Source organism: Cyrtonyx montezumae, unplaced genomic scaffold, assembly GCF_038088225.1.
Source record: "Cyrtonyx montezumae isolate F1298 unplaced genomic scaffold, pur_monq_1.0 scaffold_8, whole genome shotgun sequence".
Taxonomy (NCBI): Eukaryota; Metazoa; Chordata; class Aves; order Galliformes; family Odontophoridae; genus Cyrtonyx; species Cyrtonyx montezumae.
This window is the reverse complement of record NW_027072089.1, coordinates 109,006,264-109,022,451: the sequence shown is the minus strand read 5'-3', so window position 1 is coordinate 109,022,451 and position 16,188 is coordinate 109,006,264. Positions and strand designations below refer to the sequence as shown.

General features: G+C 39.2%; 1 protein-coding gene across 5 annotated transcripts in view; it reads right to left on the bottom strand.

Moving 5' to 3' along the window:
* SATB1 (SATB homeobox 1) overlaps positions 1-16,188 on the bottom strand; it is a 90,799-nt gene that overhangs the window by 15,406 nt on the left and 59,205 nt on the right. For all 5 annotated transcript variants that reach the window (XM_065752952.1, XM_065752951.1, XM_065752949.1 and 2 more), the window contains one exon: positions 9,638-9,793. In XM_065752952.1, coding sequence (XP_065609024.1) covers positions 9,638-9,793 — 156 coding nt within the window. The remainder of the gene's footprint in view (positions 1-9,637; positions 9,794-16,188) is intronic.

The window sequence follows — 16,188 nt, the reverse complement described above, 5'->3', positions numbered from 1 at the left end:
CAGGACACCTCTGGGGCTCCTGCTTCCCCTACAGAGTTTGCCTGCTCTGTGACCAGGCTGTGGGGTCACTGGGTAGCCGAACTGTCACCTGTAAATTGTGCCATGCCTTTTTTCAACCAGCTTTAAGCATGTCTCATGTACTTTCAATTTTGCCACCACATCACAAGTAACTGGCAATAGATAAAATGATCTCTGTAGCCACTTACTTCAGACCTCCCCTGGAAGTTGTATTACAGATTGCTTGATGAATTTCTCTCAGCTGTGCTGTAACACTCATCTTCTCTGACAATACCTGCAGTCAGTTGCACTCCACACAATTCTGTTTTTTACTTGCTGTAAGAATTGGTAGAACTTTCTATCAAACCTGCCTAATTGTTTTTATTTGCATAGAAAAACTAGCCACTGGAGATCTACTAAAGAGGAATTGGGTCTTAAAATCCTTACTAAGTATTGAAGGCTGTTTAAGTTGGGGGGGATGTTGAAAAAATTGATTTGTAAAAAATAAGTTATTGATTTATAGGCAATCTCTTGATACATAAAAACTAATCATAATCTGTTTCCACCAGAAATACCACAATGTTTTCAATAAAACAAATCAATTCTCTCTTTGCCAGAATTCTCGCTACTCCGACAATTCCTTAAAAAGCAGCATCTTTTCCCCAGAGGAGGAGATAAAAAGAAGAGTTAGTGCAGAGCCTAAATTCGTGGGGAAAAACTTGGGCAGAGGATTTTATTTTCACTAAATTCAGGTGGCAGCGAAGGCTTCATTTCTGGGTAGCGAGGTGTTGGCTGGCATGTTATTTTGAAAAATAGCACAGTAGGATGACTTCTTTAATAAGTGGGCATAAAAAACAGAGATTAGAAAGTCTCAGAGTGAGAGGCAAACCCCATGTGTGATATCCGATTTCTTTGCCAAAGCAAGGAAGGTTTTTAATAAAGGTCGTGGAGAAATAATCTCCAAAGAAAGCAGCGTTTCTTTACCCCTATATGTTTACCCTTTTATTTCACTGCTTTGCAGAGCAAGGCAGACCTCAACACACACACAAAAGGAAACAACAACCAAAGGGGAAAAAAAAAAAAAAAAAAGAAAGAAAGAAAAAAAAAAAAAGAGCCTGAAATTTTAGTTACACCACATGTGGTTTTCATTTGTGAAAAATGAACAAGCTGTTTGTGGTTAAACTGTCTAATCTGCTGTTATCAATCTAGCGCTGCATTCAAGATTTACAGGATACATCAGCTTCTGTGCCACATTAGCTGTAAAAGGGAGAGGGGGTGGGAGGAAAAAGGAGGAGGAGAGAGTTTATCCTGAGGAATAATATTTCCAATGCAGCCACACTCACACTACATCTGGTTGTGCTGGTAGCGGCAGTTAAATTGAAATATTTCACAGCGTGTGTCAGAAACATGCAGAATGGTAATTATGACAGATCTGATTAAGCCTGAGTGCCACTCGCTCCCCGGCCAGCTCCGGTTGTGCAGGTGTGACCTTGTGCGTGCCTGCGTGTGTAAATAAAATTAATTACAAGCGAGAGGGCGAAGGCTCCGGTGACATCACAAAGCGGAGAAACTCCCAAGGGGGAGACCTAATGGAATATTTTCCCTCAGTCTAATAATACAGTTCATATTGACTTGAGGTAATTAGTGGGATCATTAAAGCAGTTTTCCCGGCGTATTTGGCTGCCTGATCAGATTAGTGAAAATGTTCTTCAGAACAAGCCCTGTGTGGTCTGCCAGGGAAGGAGGAAATAAAAAGCAACAAAGCATATTTTGGAATGATAAGCAGCGCTGGACTCCTCGCAGGGCACTTTGCAGGGCTGCTCGCAGGAGCCTGGCTGCCCCGCTCTCTCAACCTCCTCCATGCTTTCATCCTGCCCGCATGCGGCCCCGCTTCATGGGATCCAATACATTTTTTTTTTGATTTGTGTTTTTCTATCCTTCCAAACTACCCTTCTGCATCCCTCACTGCCTAAAATCAGGTAAAAGCCCAGAGGAAGCACTAGCCTTGGAACAACTGCCTTAAGACAACTGGGGGAAGAAGGAGAATAAATACACGATCGGCTCCCCCCAGCTCTCCTCAAAAAGCTGATAGGCCACGGTTAAAAGGATTGCAGGCGCCGGATTGAGAATTAGTAACATTTTCATTTCCTAATGAGCTTACCCCAGAAAAAAAAAAAAAATGGGGGGTGGGTGGGGGGGAAGACAGAAAAAGAAAAAAAGTTTCAGTCTAATATAAAGTCTTCCACGGTAGCAGAACACAGAGCTCTAATCAAGAAATGGACCATTTGTTTAAAAACAGTCTATTGAGCATGCTCTACCTTGCAAATGGAATATGCCAAGCTCTGTCACAGATGGCAAGCTTTGACAGTTCCCATCCGTAGCGTCGATACTCGACAGTTCAGCACAAGATCAGTGACATTCTGTCTCATTAGAGCCACGCTAATTATCACAGCTAGTTTCAGGGGAAACCATGTGTTGCAATGGTCAATTTGAAGGAGTCTGTGCATCAACAAACTGGTAATAAGGATCAGACACCTTATTATATGACAGCATGCTGCCTATGATCTGATTTACTGAATCAGAGGTACTGAGGCAACACTGAAGCCTGATGGGTTATGGAATCATGTGTACACAATGCATATCTGAAGTGTGCTTTAAAAAGAAAAAGGAATTATATAGAAACAGCGCAAACAAAAATTTTTAAATTGGAAAGCTATAATAAGGACATCTTTCATTTGTCATTAAGACATGAAGAGCTATTCAATATATTGTCAACCCTTTTTATCTTTAATCAAATCAAATAAGATAAATAATTCAAAATGAAAACTGTAAAATTATGGATTATGCTGAATTATAATTCATTCCATACTCTGATTTTTCAGTTGCAATAACATGAACCAAACATTCCTTATGTTGTGCCTTCTTGCTTCCTTAACAGAATTTTGTATTTTGTGAAGAGCTTTCTCTACTTGGCTCTCTTTTGTCATTTGTACATTTGATGACTTAAACTTGCAGCTCTCCTTGTTTCTCCCCCAGGCCCTGATCCCTCCACTGGGTCAAGCCACCAAACCCAGAACCTGGTTACCTGCGAACTGGGACCACAACCTGCTTGGTGCCCCCAACATGTACCTGGCAGGGACACGTTGTAGAATGAGGCTATGACAGTACTAAGCATTAACTCCTGAATAGAGCAGGGCAGGTATGTACTGCATTCCTCTGAGAAATCCCTCCTTAGGGCTTAAATACTTCCTGAAACTTGCCACCACCTCCACAACCTGCTGCTGGAGCCTCTCGCCAGATCTGTCTGACCCCACATGTAGGGCATGTTTGGGAAGCCGCTTTTTCATCCGTGTGTCAACAAACCCAACCTTTGCCCTATTTACAAAGGGCTGGCAGGCCCCAAGGAATGGTTTGAAGTGGTCAATATCATCCTTTCTTACAAGTGAAGGATTTTCCACGGTGACCCTTTTTCTTTTGGCTTCAACTCTATCAAAGTTTATTGTTTTTTTCCCTCCATGCAGATTTGTGCGGGCATCTGCATACTGATATGAGCCACCTCAGAGGTTATAAGGCAGTTTCTTCTCAGTGCAGCACTGTTGACTCAAGAAGTTACTGTCTAGTTTTTACGAGTGGGAACCCAAGACTCGCTGAAGACAGCCTGCTTAACCAAGGTCATTTCCGTAAAATGGAGGCGACCAGGACCGACGCCAGCACTACTCCACTTCTACCTGGATTGGGCAATAAGCCAGCTAACTGAAATTCATCTTTCTCCAATCTGAGAAAGAACTATTTTAAAAACATTCCTAAAGGAATTTCCTACGGTTTTAGCCTTTATTTCTGTGAAGACATTATGTAAACAAAATAGAGACAAGGGCAGAGGAAGAGCCTGGAGTTCTCTAAGCACTCCTTTTGTTGCTGCAATAGAAACCCAAAAACCTCCTTCCTCCTGACCCGGGCGAGGCAGAACACACTGACTCTGCCATATGATATTTTGGGAAAGAAGAAAATCAGCTTTATCTGCCAAGTTTCACAGTTTCACTGAATGACACATCACTTTAATGGGGCCATTCTTGATCAAACACAAGCGCCCATCTTGCCTTCTTGGTTCACACTCTTCCTCTCCTGTCCCCGATGACACTCGATCCCATCCCAGCTCCTGCTGCTCATGGCACATCTTCAGCTGCCAGAGCAATCACCATGGGGGCGAGGGGGAAACATTAAAGAAAATGAAAGGATAGTGTGCAGCATGGTTTTCTTATGCTGCTTATGTCTGCTACCTTGCCCTCCTGCAAGGATGAGGACTTTATCTCCAGGTGGAAGAGAGGAGCAGCGGAAAGCCTCAAGGCTTCAGGGTACAGTTTTGTTCCTACCTTGTGGCTGCTTGTGCAGCATCCCTCCCCAGTCCACAGAGAACCCATCGTATGCTGAGAGTGAGGAGAAAGGAGGTTTTAAACCAAGATTTATAAACAGGAAGTGACTCAGCTGCACGGAGGAGACAAAGCAGGAGAAGAGGGGTGAAGGACAGAGCCCCAGGCCAGGCTGCCCCAGGACAGCACGAGGTGCAGCATCCCAAGGAAGCAGCTTTGAGAATAAATGAAGCCCCTCCTCTAAAGCCATGCTGTCAACAGAATGTTCCTCCTGGTGATTAAAAGGTTTCTTTTCTCCCCACTGGAAAACAGTTGAATAGATCGTTATATACCTGTGGTAATGGCATGTTACATCTTTGTGCCAGATCCACAATACCGTGCTTGTTCAATGTGGGAAGCTGCTTAAAAATGACTTTCCTATTAGAGTATATAGCTTAGCCTCTAGACAGAAAAAGCCAGATCAAAGATATAGCATTTATAAAACTGCTGGTTAAAAGATAAAAGTGAGATAACAGACATCAACTTCTCACTATAAATCTCTGGGTTTACTACAACATTAAAATTTCCAGCAAAAGCAAGGTTTTATATACCTGAACACTAACGGCCTATTCTGAAAATATTTATGTCAGGAAAAACATGGTATTTGCACACCAAAAGCAATTTTAGTGCCAATGTTTAGCATTCCCTTCCCATTTAACTCCTTCCAATCTACTTACAGGTGGGAGATGCTCTTCCCAATCCCTACCCTGTGCTCCCTTGCACGCTAAGCTTTAGAGGAGGGAACTCCAGGTGCATACTAAGGCTAGAAGACAACACTTCTCACAGAATTCCACTGCACAAAATGCTTGTGATGGCTTAGGGTGGAGTCTATAGCATGTTCTAAACCACTGTACCTCCACGCTTTGCATGCAGAACTGCTCATTGCAAAGGCCATAACTGCCTAACAGAACTGAAAGCCAGGGACAGAGGGACAGGAAATTAGGCAACATTGTGCAACAGCTCAAAAGTAACGGATCAAAACTCCCTTTAATTACACGAGGATGCTGGAATTATGGCTAATAATCTATTGGTTTTATTATGACATTAAAATCAGAGCATGATTCTTGGAAACCCAAGTGCCCCAACTGTCAAAGACTTCAGGACACAGGCATTTTTACTCAGGGAGGACAGAGGTATGTGACACCCACTTGCACATGCACAGGAATCCTCAGCACTGCAGATGCAGAAGAGTACTGATTTTAACTATTTATTCTGCAATAACTTATCTAAGCATAATAATGCAAACTAACAGCTATGCACTGTAGCACACAGGACACTCAGAGATATGGAAGTCAGTATCTCTTCAGTTTTTGCAAATTGCAATTTCCTACATTAAAGAAAGATTTAGCAACATAAGCTGATTTTCAGATATGATTTACTTTTTTCCCTCCTTCACGCTGTCTTTTCAGAGTAAGCCACAGAAGTAACTTCTCAAAATGCAGCAAACATACAGGAGCACTACAAGTCTCTACTTCCCTTATCTCTCGGGGCTCCTAGGTTTGGTTTTTTGTTTGTTTGTTTGTTTGTTTTTATGGAATAAAATTAGATTTCAGCATCTGTCACCATCAAAAAAAACCCAAAACCCTCATTCCCGGCTCCCACATGAAAACATTGTAACCAACGCACACTTACTGAACCATGATGCCTTAATGATCATTACACAAATCAACTTTTTTTATTTGAAGTAATGAAATTAAGTATGTGCTCTCTGAATTATTAGGATCAGACTGTTGGGTAATAAATTTAATAAAACCCCAATATGATTGAATTCTAAAAGTAACACGTACTATTCCAAATTTTATGTGTGGATTCTTTTCATTTTGACTTACTCAGGTGTGATTAAATTTTAGTGAAAAATATTGTTAGTATTTGCCTTTCTTCCTCTAGAAAACCCTGTGAGTAAAGAGAAAAAGTGGTAAGCATTTCGGTCTTTCACTTGCATATTTTTCTCTAAAGCTCTCTTTTCAACATAACCTAACAAAAAATATGTAGGCCTATTATACAGACCAAATGCAATAAAAACGTAAGACTTTAAATACTGACAGTAGATGTTTTGCTGATTACAATTCTTTTGAATTGTAATTCCTCTGAATTTAACAGAATTAGAAATTAATTTTCAGATGTGATATTGATCCTGAAACACACAGGAGTTTTTGAAATACCAATTGTGTGTATTGCTATATGGGAAAAGAATTCAACCAGGAGGAACCTCCTAGCTAAGTACCCAAATTGATTCAAATGCATTTCTTGAGGAGAGCCAAGAAGCAGTTTTTGAGTGAGTCGGCACTGTGAAACTGCAAGTATGCAAATGCTCACTCATCTAGGGCAGAGCATGATCTCACTGATAACACTGCAATCTCTTCCTGTTTCCATCATCCCATCCTCGTGCTATGACCTCTGTTGCATCCAGGTCAAGCAGCAGGACCAAGCCTGGCCCCCAGTGCACCAGGTAACTGTTGCCAAAGGCACAGCACAGCCAAACACAGCACAAGGGAGGATGCTTGATTTTTACCTCTGCACTACCGAAATAGAAACTTCTGTAGCACATCATTTAATAGCCCTTCTGTTCAAAGTGCTCTACTCAGCAGAACATTATCTGCAGTCTCCTGGCTCAGGCAAGCCCAGCCACCTTGCAGATGCTAGCTGCTTAGTTAGACACCTGATGTAATATTGACAAAAAACAGTTTCTGGAAACAAAGAAGAAAAAAAAAAAAAAGAAAATAAATAAAGCCCTCCAGCAAACTCTTATCTTTGTCCACTGGGTCACTGTTCTCTGTTGCATACTCTTTTGTGCCATAACCCAAGACTTTAATCAAGTTAATCGAATTTCTACATCCAAAGCAAGAGAAGGAGAATATTCATTTCTAGTGAGTTTAAAAAGAAGAATTTTAACCAACGCATAATTTTCTACTTTGTATTTTCCAGACTCTGCATTATAACTGGAAGTGATTTATCCCAGGTTTTCCACTCTGAAGTGAGAAACCAATATCTTCTAATTAAAGAAAACAATGAACCATAAGATCCTCTTAAGGAATATGTTTGAACAAGTCTCTAGTTCATAAGGAGAGACTTCTTTGCCCCTAGAAATATTTCTCTTTACTACTGACAAGCTCCAATGCAGACTTTTTCGCATGACAGATTTCTTCTACTGTACATGGCTTTCTTAAATGTTTGGGTTTTTTTATCATGTTTTAATAAATACTGATTGTCTGACTAGTATTCAACTATTAAGAGAAGATCAAACACAACTAGTTTACCTACATGGTTCTCCACGAAGCAAGTTTCTACTATAAATTGCACTTTGGCTAAATACAGTACTGAGATCTTGCTTAATACATAAATTAACATTATTTATGCTTAAATACAGGAGAAAAACAACGTCTGAAAACAGACGATCTCCACAATGAACTGGAAATGAACTGTTTTCTATTGTTTGTTCTGTACACTCAGTAGCACAGCCTGCACAAGATTCTAAATTTTTGTACTAATACTCTTAAAAAAAAATGACATTTCATCCTTTGGAAGCTTCTGTCCTTACAACGCTGATTTTAAAAGAGATTAACTATTTCTTTTCAAATCAGAATCGGGAGAGCTTTCCCACCTAGACATTTTAAGATTACATTCTTAAATAAATGCACTAAAACATAAACTCAGATGAAAAGAACGTGGACCAACAGCCCAGATTCATACCTTAGCTTTGTGGAGAACAGCAAAGGGAATGGAAAAGTGTAGAGAACGGACAGTTCTCCAGGCCCTGGTCTTGACATGTAAATAAAGACATCTGAGGAGCACACAGGTTGGGAGCTGCTGTAACATTCTATCATAATTAGAAACATTTCAAGAGCCCTGTAATTTCCAATCAAAATTACAGTAATTTCTGATATACAAGCCATGATTCATGACAGAAATTTTACATTCCATGGGAGATTATAGTGGCCTGATGTATGACACACTGAGTACAGCACTAACATAAACAATTCAGTTTAATGTTTAAACAGCACTTGGTGTTTAGAATCCCACAATAAAAGAAACATATTATTGTAGAAATTATCACTTTGACAGTGATTGAAGGGTAGGCAGGCATGTGGCCCATAAAGCTGTAATTTTTACAGTCCACAGCTTGAGTTTAATCATTTTCATATAACATTTCCAAACTATCCCTTTAAATGCTCCTTACAATATGTAACTTAAGAGACAACATCCTTTCCATACAATGAAACAGAATAAATTCCAAAATGTGAACATCATACTAGTCAAAGGTCAGTAAAATTAAAACCAACACTGACATCCTGAAGGCACAAGAACAGGCCTAACTGGTTGCTGACAGTTTACCCTGGAAGATGTGTGTTTTTTTTTATGAAGAAACTGTAGAAAAGAGTGGGACAAAGTGACTACCTGGACTAACAAGTAGTCTGACATGAAAATTTAACATTTCAAGCACTGGTGTTTTTACCATTTCTATCAAGTCTTGACATAGCAGTGGCCTTAGTTGCTCTCATCTTTCTGTATCTTTTCCCTCAACTTGCATCTTGAACACATTCTCAGTTACTTCAATGCTTTTGCATACTCCAGTGATCTTTCTCAGATGACATCTCTTATGATAATCACATCAACAAGTACTCACTGATTTCCCTCTCCTACCACTAAACTTAGCAGAAATACTTCAGTTGAAGAAAACAGGATAGAAACCCATACAACAGTGGCTTGAAACAAGAATGCACCCTAAGTGCGTATGCACACACACAGGTATCCATGCGCCCATCCTATGCCATAAAGACAATACATGCTTTCTTAGATGTAACAGATGTGACAACACATTTTTTTTCTAGACAGACAGTTCTGTCCCACGTCTGGGGCATATCCTCAACACTGGGTCTGCTTCACTGAGTCCCATTTCTGTCTCATTTGAGCAAAAATCAGAATTCTGGCATTCCTCACTATAGCCCAGAGAATTGCAAAACATCAAAGCCCCAAGACTACCATAGCACCACTATACATGGATTGCACACAGCTTTTGTCTCATCCATGTCAGCTACAGGTTTATGAAACAAACTTTCAGAGTTGCATGAGTACAGAATATAAGGTACCCAGACTCTCCCTGTGGACTCACACAAGCTCCAAATTGCGGCACTGTGCCATCAGGCTAACCCACAGCCAGTCACTAAAAATTACACAGAAACAGCTCAAAAATGAATTGAGAAATAAGTAAGCCTGTTGTGCCACGTGAACTTTACCTGGCTTTTGGTTGCTGCCACCTTTGCAAACAGTGCTTGAGACACCTTAGCTCTCTTCATTTCCTGCTGAATCTCATCATAAATGGAAGCATTAATGTTCATGGAATTGTTTTCTGTTTTTCCATTCCTCTCCGTAGCAATAGTAGCAGTTTTGACCTAGAAAATATATGTTATGAGACAATTTTCATTATGAAAGAGTAATCTTCCTCTCATTCCCTTCCTCAACAGTTCCCCTCTCCATTTTCTTTCTTTTATTCCATACTGCTCTTACATTCTTTCAGCTTATTGAAGACTTAGCACTGTAAGTTATCCATAGTTCTGACAACTGGGAAACAAGAAAATTCAGCATATTGTTAACAGGTGAATGCATTCGAAATGTGACTTACCATTAGCTGACCACTCTAAACTTCCATGTTATAAAATAAATTATGTGGTAACCTGTCACACAGTCTTGTAGAGATTTGTGAATCCTTACAATATTTCTTTGTCCCACACAAATTAAGCAAAAACTGTAACTGTGGCATAAAAGAATCTCTAATGAAATAAATTAAAAATTAAAAAAAAAACAAAACACTGTTCACCTCTAGTATACTCAAAAGCAAATCCGTTGCGTCAGATTTAACTTTTTTAAAACACTGTCTGATAGGTTTAATTCTGAAGTCGTTTTAAAAAAAGCAATAATTAAGATAAATTCATGTTTCAATAACACATGACATCAAGTTAGAGCTTTCTTAAAACACTTAATTCTTGTTATATTCCCTTACATACTTCAGATATATATATATTTTCAATTATTAATTCTTCTCAGAGTCTGGTTTAAAGAAAAACACATGAAAATGAGACAGAATAACCACACTACCACCTCTCCTATGTTTGTTGCATCTGCTGTTTATGTGCTATCAGTTGACAGGTACAAAAATCAGCAGGTTCTCTGAGAATCTTCTCAGAATATCCCTACAGTATTCTCAATGGCTAAGGAAAACATCTTTCTTTAGCTTCTCTTCTTGCAGCACTTGACTAAGATTAGTGGACCTTAAGAGGAGAGGAAAGGCTGGATTTCTGCCAAGAACCCTCAAGGTGACTATGCAAAATCAAACCTGCAGATTTCAGTTCAAACCTGCAGGTTCATACTGAAGTTGTTGGGAGCTGAATTAATTTAGCCATCCGGAAGTTAGCTGTCTAAGTTAGTCATCCAAGATACCTCCAAGTATAATGAACGGAGTCAGGCAATTCCAGAGGGTGATTCAGCCAGCTCTCAAGGATGTGTCTAAAACCAGTTTCACTATCAGTTAAACCCAGTGCAAGTCAGCATCTTTCCGTGCTATTAAGTCCCTTTGGTTTAAAGGGAAATAATGACAACACAATAATTCATCTTCTAATCTCACTTTATATGAGCTTTCGTGTCACAGGTCTCATGACAAGAGAGGCAAAGAGTTTTGGATGAGGGACATATTTAGGAAAATCAACACTCCTAGCAAAGTCACGCTCAATTTAGCTTAACTATCCTCCATGGTACTTTTAAGATAAAATAATCTAGCCTAGAAACTGGGAGTGCATGCCACTTTTGCTGAGCCTGATTTGTCTAGCAGGCATTGCCAGAGCTGTGCAAACACACGATCATTAGCAGCAAATGTGAAACGTCAGCAAGGACAAGGTGCATGCATCCACCTGCCTCCTACTGGCAGGCACAGGCCTTTCTGGTGTATGAAATCAGGAGTTCTTAATCAGAAGGAAAATGGGGAAAAAAACCACCTGATTTCGGCACAGTTTATCAAATGGGTCGTTTCTATCTGCAAACAACTGGCACCTTCCAGAAGAAACCTGGAGAGTAAGGTATTTCTTCTTATGCAGTGTGGCATTTTATGGGTGATGCTGCAGTAGAGGATGGCCAAACCTGGGCAAGTGGCTGCTCAGAAATATCTGAGGAACCAGGCAGCAGGCAGCATGAGGAGCAGCACCACGAAGCTCCTCTTCTTCACACTTTAGGGTGGGGAACACATGCTTCATGATGAGAAAATTAACATAGGATTGCAAGAGCAGGTTCATCCCCTGAATACCATCCAGTGATACAATTTGAAAATCACAAAATGAGTTGCAATTTTACAATCTTCAAATGAAAAGGACTCGCTAAAAGATAAATGATGACCAATGGGAGCCTGAAATTTACTACTGGAGACAGAAGTGACTGTGAACATGTAATAGTCATGCTAAGTTAATTAGAAAACTAGGAGTGATGGCTTTGATAACTCATCTTCTTGGACCAGCAATTTAAATTTTGATGAAGTTCTCCATTCAAAAGGAATACTTGTAACTAATCTTGTAAGATCCTCAGGGAAAGATAAGAAGTACTGTCCTAGGACATACAATGCCATGGCATATTTTGGGAAGGAAACTCTTTGCTCTTGTGATCCTAATCAAAATGTCTTTCCTGCAAGATGTTGGCTTTTTGATTACCACTCAGCTTCAAAAGATGTTGTAGTACTTCTTCATACAACGCTGAAATGAGCTGTAGAGTGAACAGCCAGATAATAATAATAAAAACTCACATACCTAATTGGAAACAATTTATATTGTGATTCTTGGTCCACACTTTTCCATGTGGAATTTAGTATGGATATACTTCTGATCTAAGAGAACTACTGAGAATCCTCATTCTGGTTGACAAATCACATCTATTTTTATACAAGACAATAAACTCAATGGCACCTGAATTTTTTTTTAAAAAAAAAAGGCTTATATTGCCCTACTGCCTTCTGCTGATATTGAATTGGACAATGAACAACAGAAAACACTAATATCTGCATCGAAATGCTGTATTAGCCCACATATCTTCAGGCAAATGGAAGTCTTAAATTTATAAAATGGTGGGCTTGGGGATTATCAAGAGTTGTAGCTCACAGCCATATTCCTACCCTCTCCAGTTTACATCACTGGCCAAGTATAAAAATTCTTCCCCTGCTTCTTAACAATTTCTCTTTAAAGATCAGGTATAGAGTGGCTGGACTGGATGGACCATTGGTCTGCTCTGGTCTGATGAATTCCATGCAATAATGCTAATTAACCTCTTGGAGAATATCCATACATAAAACTGTTTCATAATTTATACATAGCAAGCATCTAGCCTGCTGTGTTGAATTTAGAATTGAGTTCAAGCTAGAGACTGTTTGAAGCTGACTTGAAAAAACACCCTCCTCAAAAAATGAAAAAAAAAGAAGGAAGAAAAGGAAAGAAAGGAAGAAACACTGAATAACAGAAAGCTCTCAACAGTGCAACCTTAGGTCTGGGAGAAGAGGTAGAAAAAGTATTCATTTTGGATTGAAAAACAAAACGAAGCATAATCTCCCATCTCATCTGAGCTTAAACACAACCTCTCGCTCCACCCACACATATAGCCACATTTTCTGTTTAGGAAACAAATCATAGATTAGCTACATTTTTTTTTATTGTAATCAAATTTTGCAAATACTAACGGAACAAGGGAGCATTATTTTATAAGTGAGAATATATACTGAGAATCAGCAACTCATTTAGGCATCTTCCCATCACCAGTCAATTTAGACATTTAAAAATACCTGGAAAAAAAATAACACATCATCCCCTCCTTGTCTGCCTGGACAGATATTTTCTCATCAAATAAAGCCAAGAAACTCAGGAATCATTTGATTTCCTAAAAGAAGTAGAGGTTACTGTAGAAGGAATAACCAATCTGAAGAGTTTTTCACAAACATGGAAGTTCATTCTTCCTCATCAAAACTGAAACAAAAAAAAATCTTTTATAACACATTCTTATAAGTACTGTTTTAGCTTGGGAACAAAAATCTTCTTTAATCCTGGTTTAGCTTTTAATATTACATCGTACATTAAAATTCATAAAGTAGTTCATTCCAGGCAAAACAAACTACTTTTCAGTTATACTCTGCAAATAGCACAAGAGGTACAATAAATGCTGTTGCTTTCAGAACAGCTTTTATCAGGACAAGGTTTACTACTCCATTATTACTGCGGCGCCTGGAAGTGCAGTTATAGTTAAGTGTCAGTGTTTCCATTAACTCTCCTCCATGGTGGTTTTCGTGGGGGAAGGAGAGGGCTGCATTTATTATTTTGTTCATTTTGAGTTTCATTAAAGTGCAACTTGGCACAAGGTCTACCAAACTAAATCTCAAATTTAAAAATTAAAATTTTGCTGGTGGTGATGGATGATGTGTGAACTCCAGGGCTCCAACGTGAAACTGCATGAAGCAGGCACTATCTACAGTTCCTGGAAATGCAAGTTCACCAGTCTTCAAGCCCTGAGAAAGCAGTGTCCTCCCCAGCACCAGTCTTTTAAAGAGCGACATCCTTTCTCTGCGATCCAATTTGAAACTGTTTTATCATGAAAAATGTCTAATATATATTTGTGGTCAGAAGGAGGACAGGAGAATAAGAAAAGTAAAAATATTGTAAATTGCGCAGCCAAAACTGTAACTCATGCAGGATTTGTGGATATTTCTTAACAAGTTTGCTTGCTAAAATTGTATTCTGCTCTTGACTTCATAAACATTCTGTTTTTACACAGGATCATGATGGACCTCAAGAGTCAGCACAATTTTTCTTTGGAGAAAATGGGTGGGGAGAAGTTTCTTCCTCAGCTCTTCTGTAACTGACATCAGTTGTACTGAGAAGGAAGTACACATAACTGTAGGATGGCCATCAGCATACGCTAGAAAACAAAGCTATAACTTGATCACCTGTCTCCATCCCTTCTCCAAGCTGAGGAGGAGGAAGGATCTGCTAGGATGCTAGGAGCCATCCCTAGTATCTCCATGGGGAACTCTGTTCACCCTGAACACAGCTCAACACTCTGCGTTCCCTGAAGTATCCCCACATCCTCCCATTCCTCAGCAATGTGCCACAGACCCATTCACTGCACTTGACTTAGGAATACCCGGAAAGGACAGATGTCGTGTGATCTGCAAGCTGAAGGTGTTGAAAAGGGGAAAAAAATATGAAGAAAAAAAAGGGAAAGCATTTATAATTTTGTTTTTAGGTTGGAGAGGTTGAATTAGATCTCCATGCAGTACCTACCTGATGGACATGTTAATGTTTTTACTTTACACTGCCCCAGGAAAGAGCCTAACAGATGAGATTCTGCCCCAGGAGCTGGTAAGGTGAATAACATCCAAGCAAAACCTCTTGCACACTGTGCCACTTTGTACTCAGCCCACCAGCACGTAAGATAATACAAGACTTAAAAACTTGTCCAGCTCAGAGAGCTAAACACGGTTCTGAAAGCTCATGCATTACAGGCTAATGATTTCAATTAAAAAAAATTAGCAAGATTTTGCTTTTTTGTTTAAGTCAGAGAGAAAGGAGAAGTAAGGGGGACAAAGAGCTTCTTAAAGGATTTCAAAAAAGAACTGGAAACAATCCAGATACATTAGCTCAAGTCGCAACTAGTAAGAATGCTGTAAAAATGAGATAAATTCAGTGCATTTCCTTCTCACTCAGCCACCAGGGTTTCTGCTTGGTGAGTTCCTACTATCCTATCAGACCTCCAAGGTCACGCTTTCTGGTTTTGCATGAAACAGTACGTAAAATTCACATAGAACAAGCCCAGCTGATAAATGGTTAAATCTGCTCTACTGTCTGGCCACCAGTTGGCAACACAAAAATGCAAAATAGATTCTTTTCAGGATGTTTATTTTCACATCCTTCCGAAACTGATAACTTGCAATTGCAAAATAAACCTTCATGTGTGGCATATTAGCTTCCATTTTTCATGGTTTCATAGTTTAATTGTTTCAAATGTTACACTGGTCTAAAGATTTAATATTAAATATGCTGGCTGTTGCCTAAATTCTGTTGTCAGGATAAATGGTCTGTTTTGTCTTTCAACAGTTATCCAAGTACTTTACAGCCAAGCTAGAAAAATATTATGCTGTTATTTCTATGCAGTGAATGTTAAATAATTGCTCATAATAATTTTCGTAATAAGCATGTTGGTAGTTTTAATTCCTTCGTATCAAATGTTCGGTAAACTGTGGTCATTTTTCTTGGGGTGGGGTGCAGGTAGGCAGCTATAAGAGAACTAGCTCTGCTGATAATTTTGCAGAACCCTCACTCCTGCTCATTTCTGTTACAATCTGTAAAATAGTATTTGCCAGATTAATTATTAGAATTATTTCATTATTACTTCTAGCATTAAGTTTTGTACTTACATTACTAAGATGGATATTTAAATATTCAAACCTAGGGTTCAAAACACTCAGCAGCAGCTGGCAAGTGCTACATGTGTTTATAAGTGGATAATTCTGGCAACATGTTAAAAGTCATGCAGCATCCAGACTTTGATGTTTCCACATCCCTCATCCGCCTAGTAGATAAAGTGCTCACGTTTTGTTGAATGACAAAAAACAATACAGTAGTCAGAAAAATGCTTGTTTTGTGCTATACTTCTCAAGTATTAGTCTAAAAGGATTCCTTGTTAACCTGTTTTCCTTTTAAAAAGGATCCAAACAAAAGCGTACGCTGTTTCTACTTTTAACTGTCGTGATTAGACTAACAATACTCCT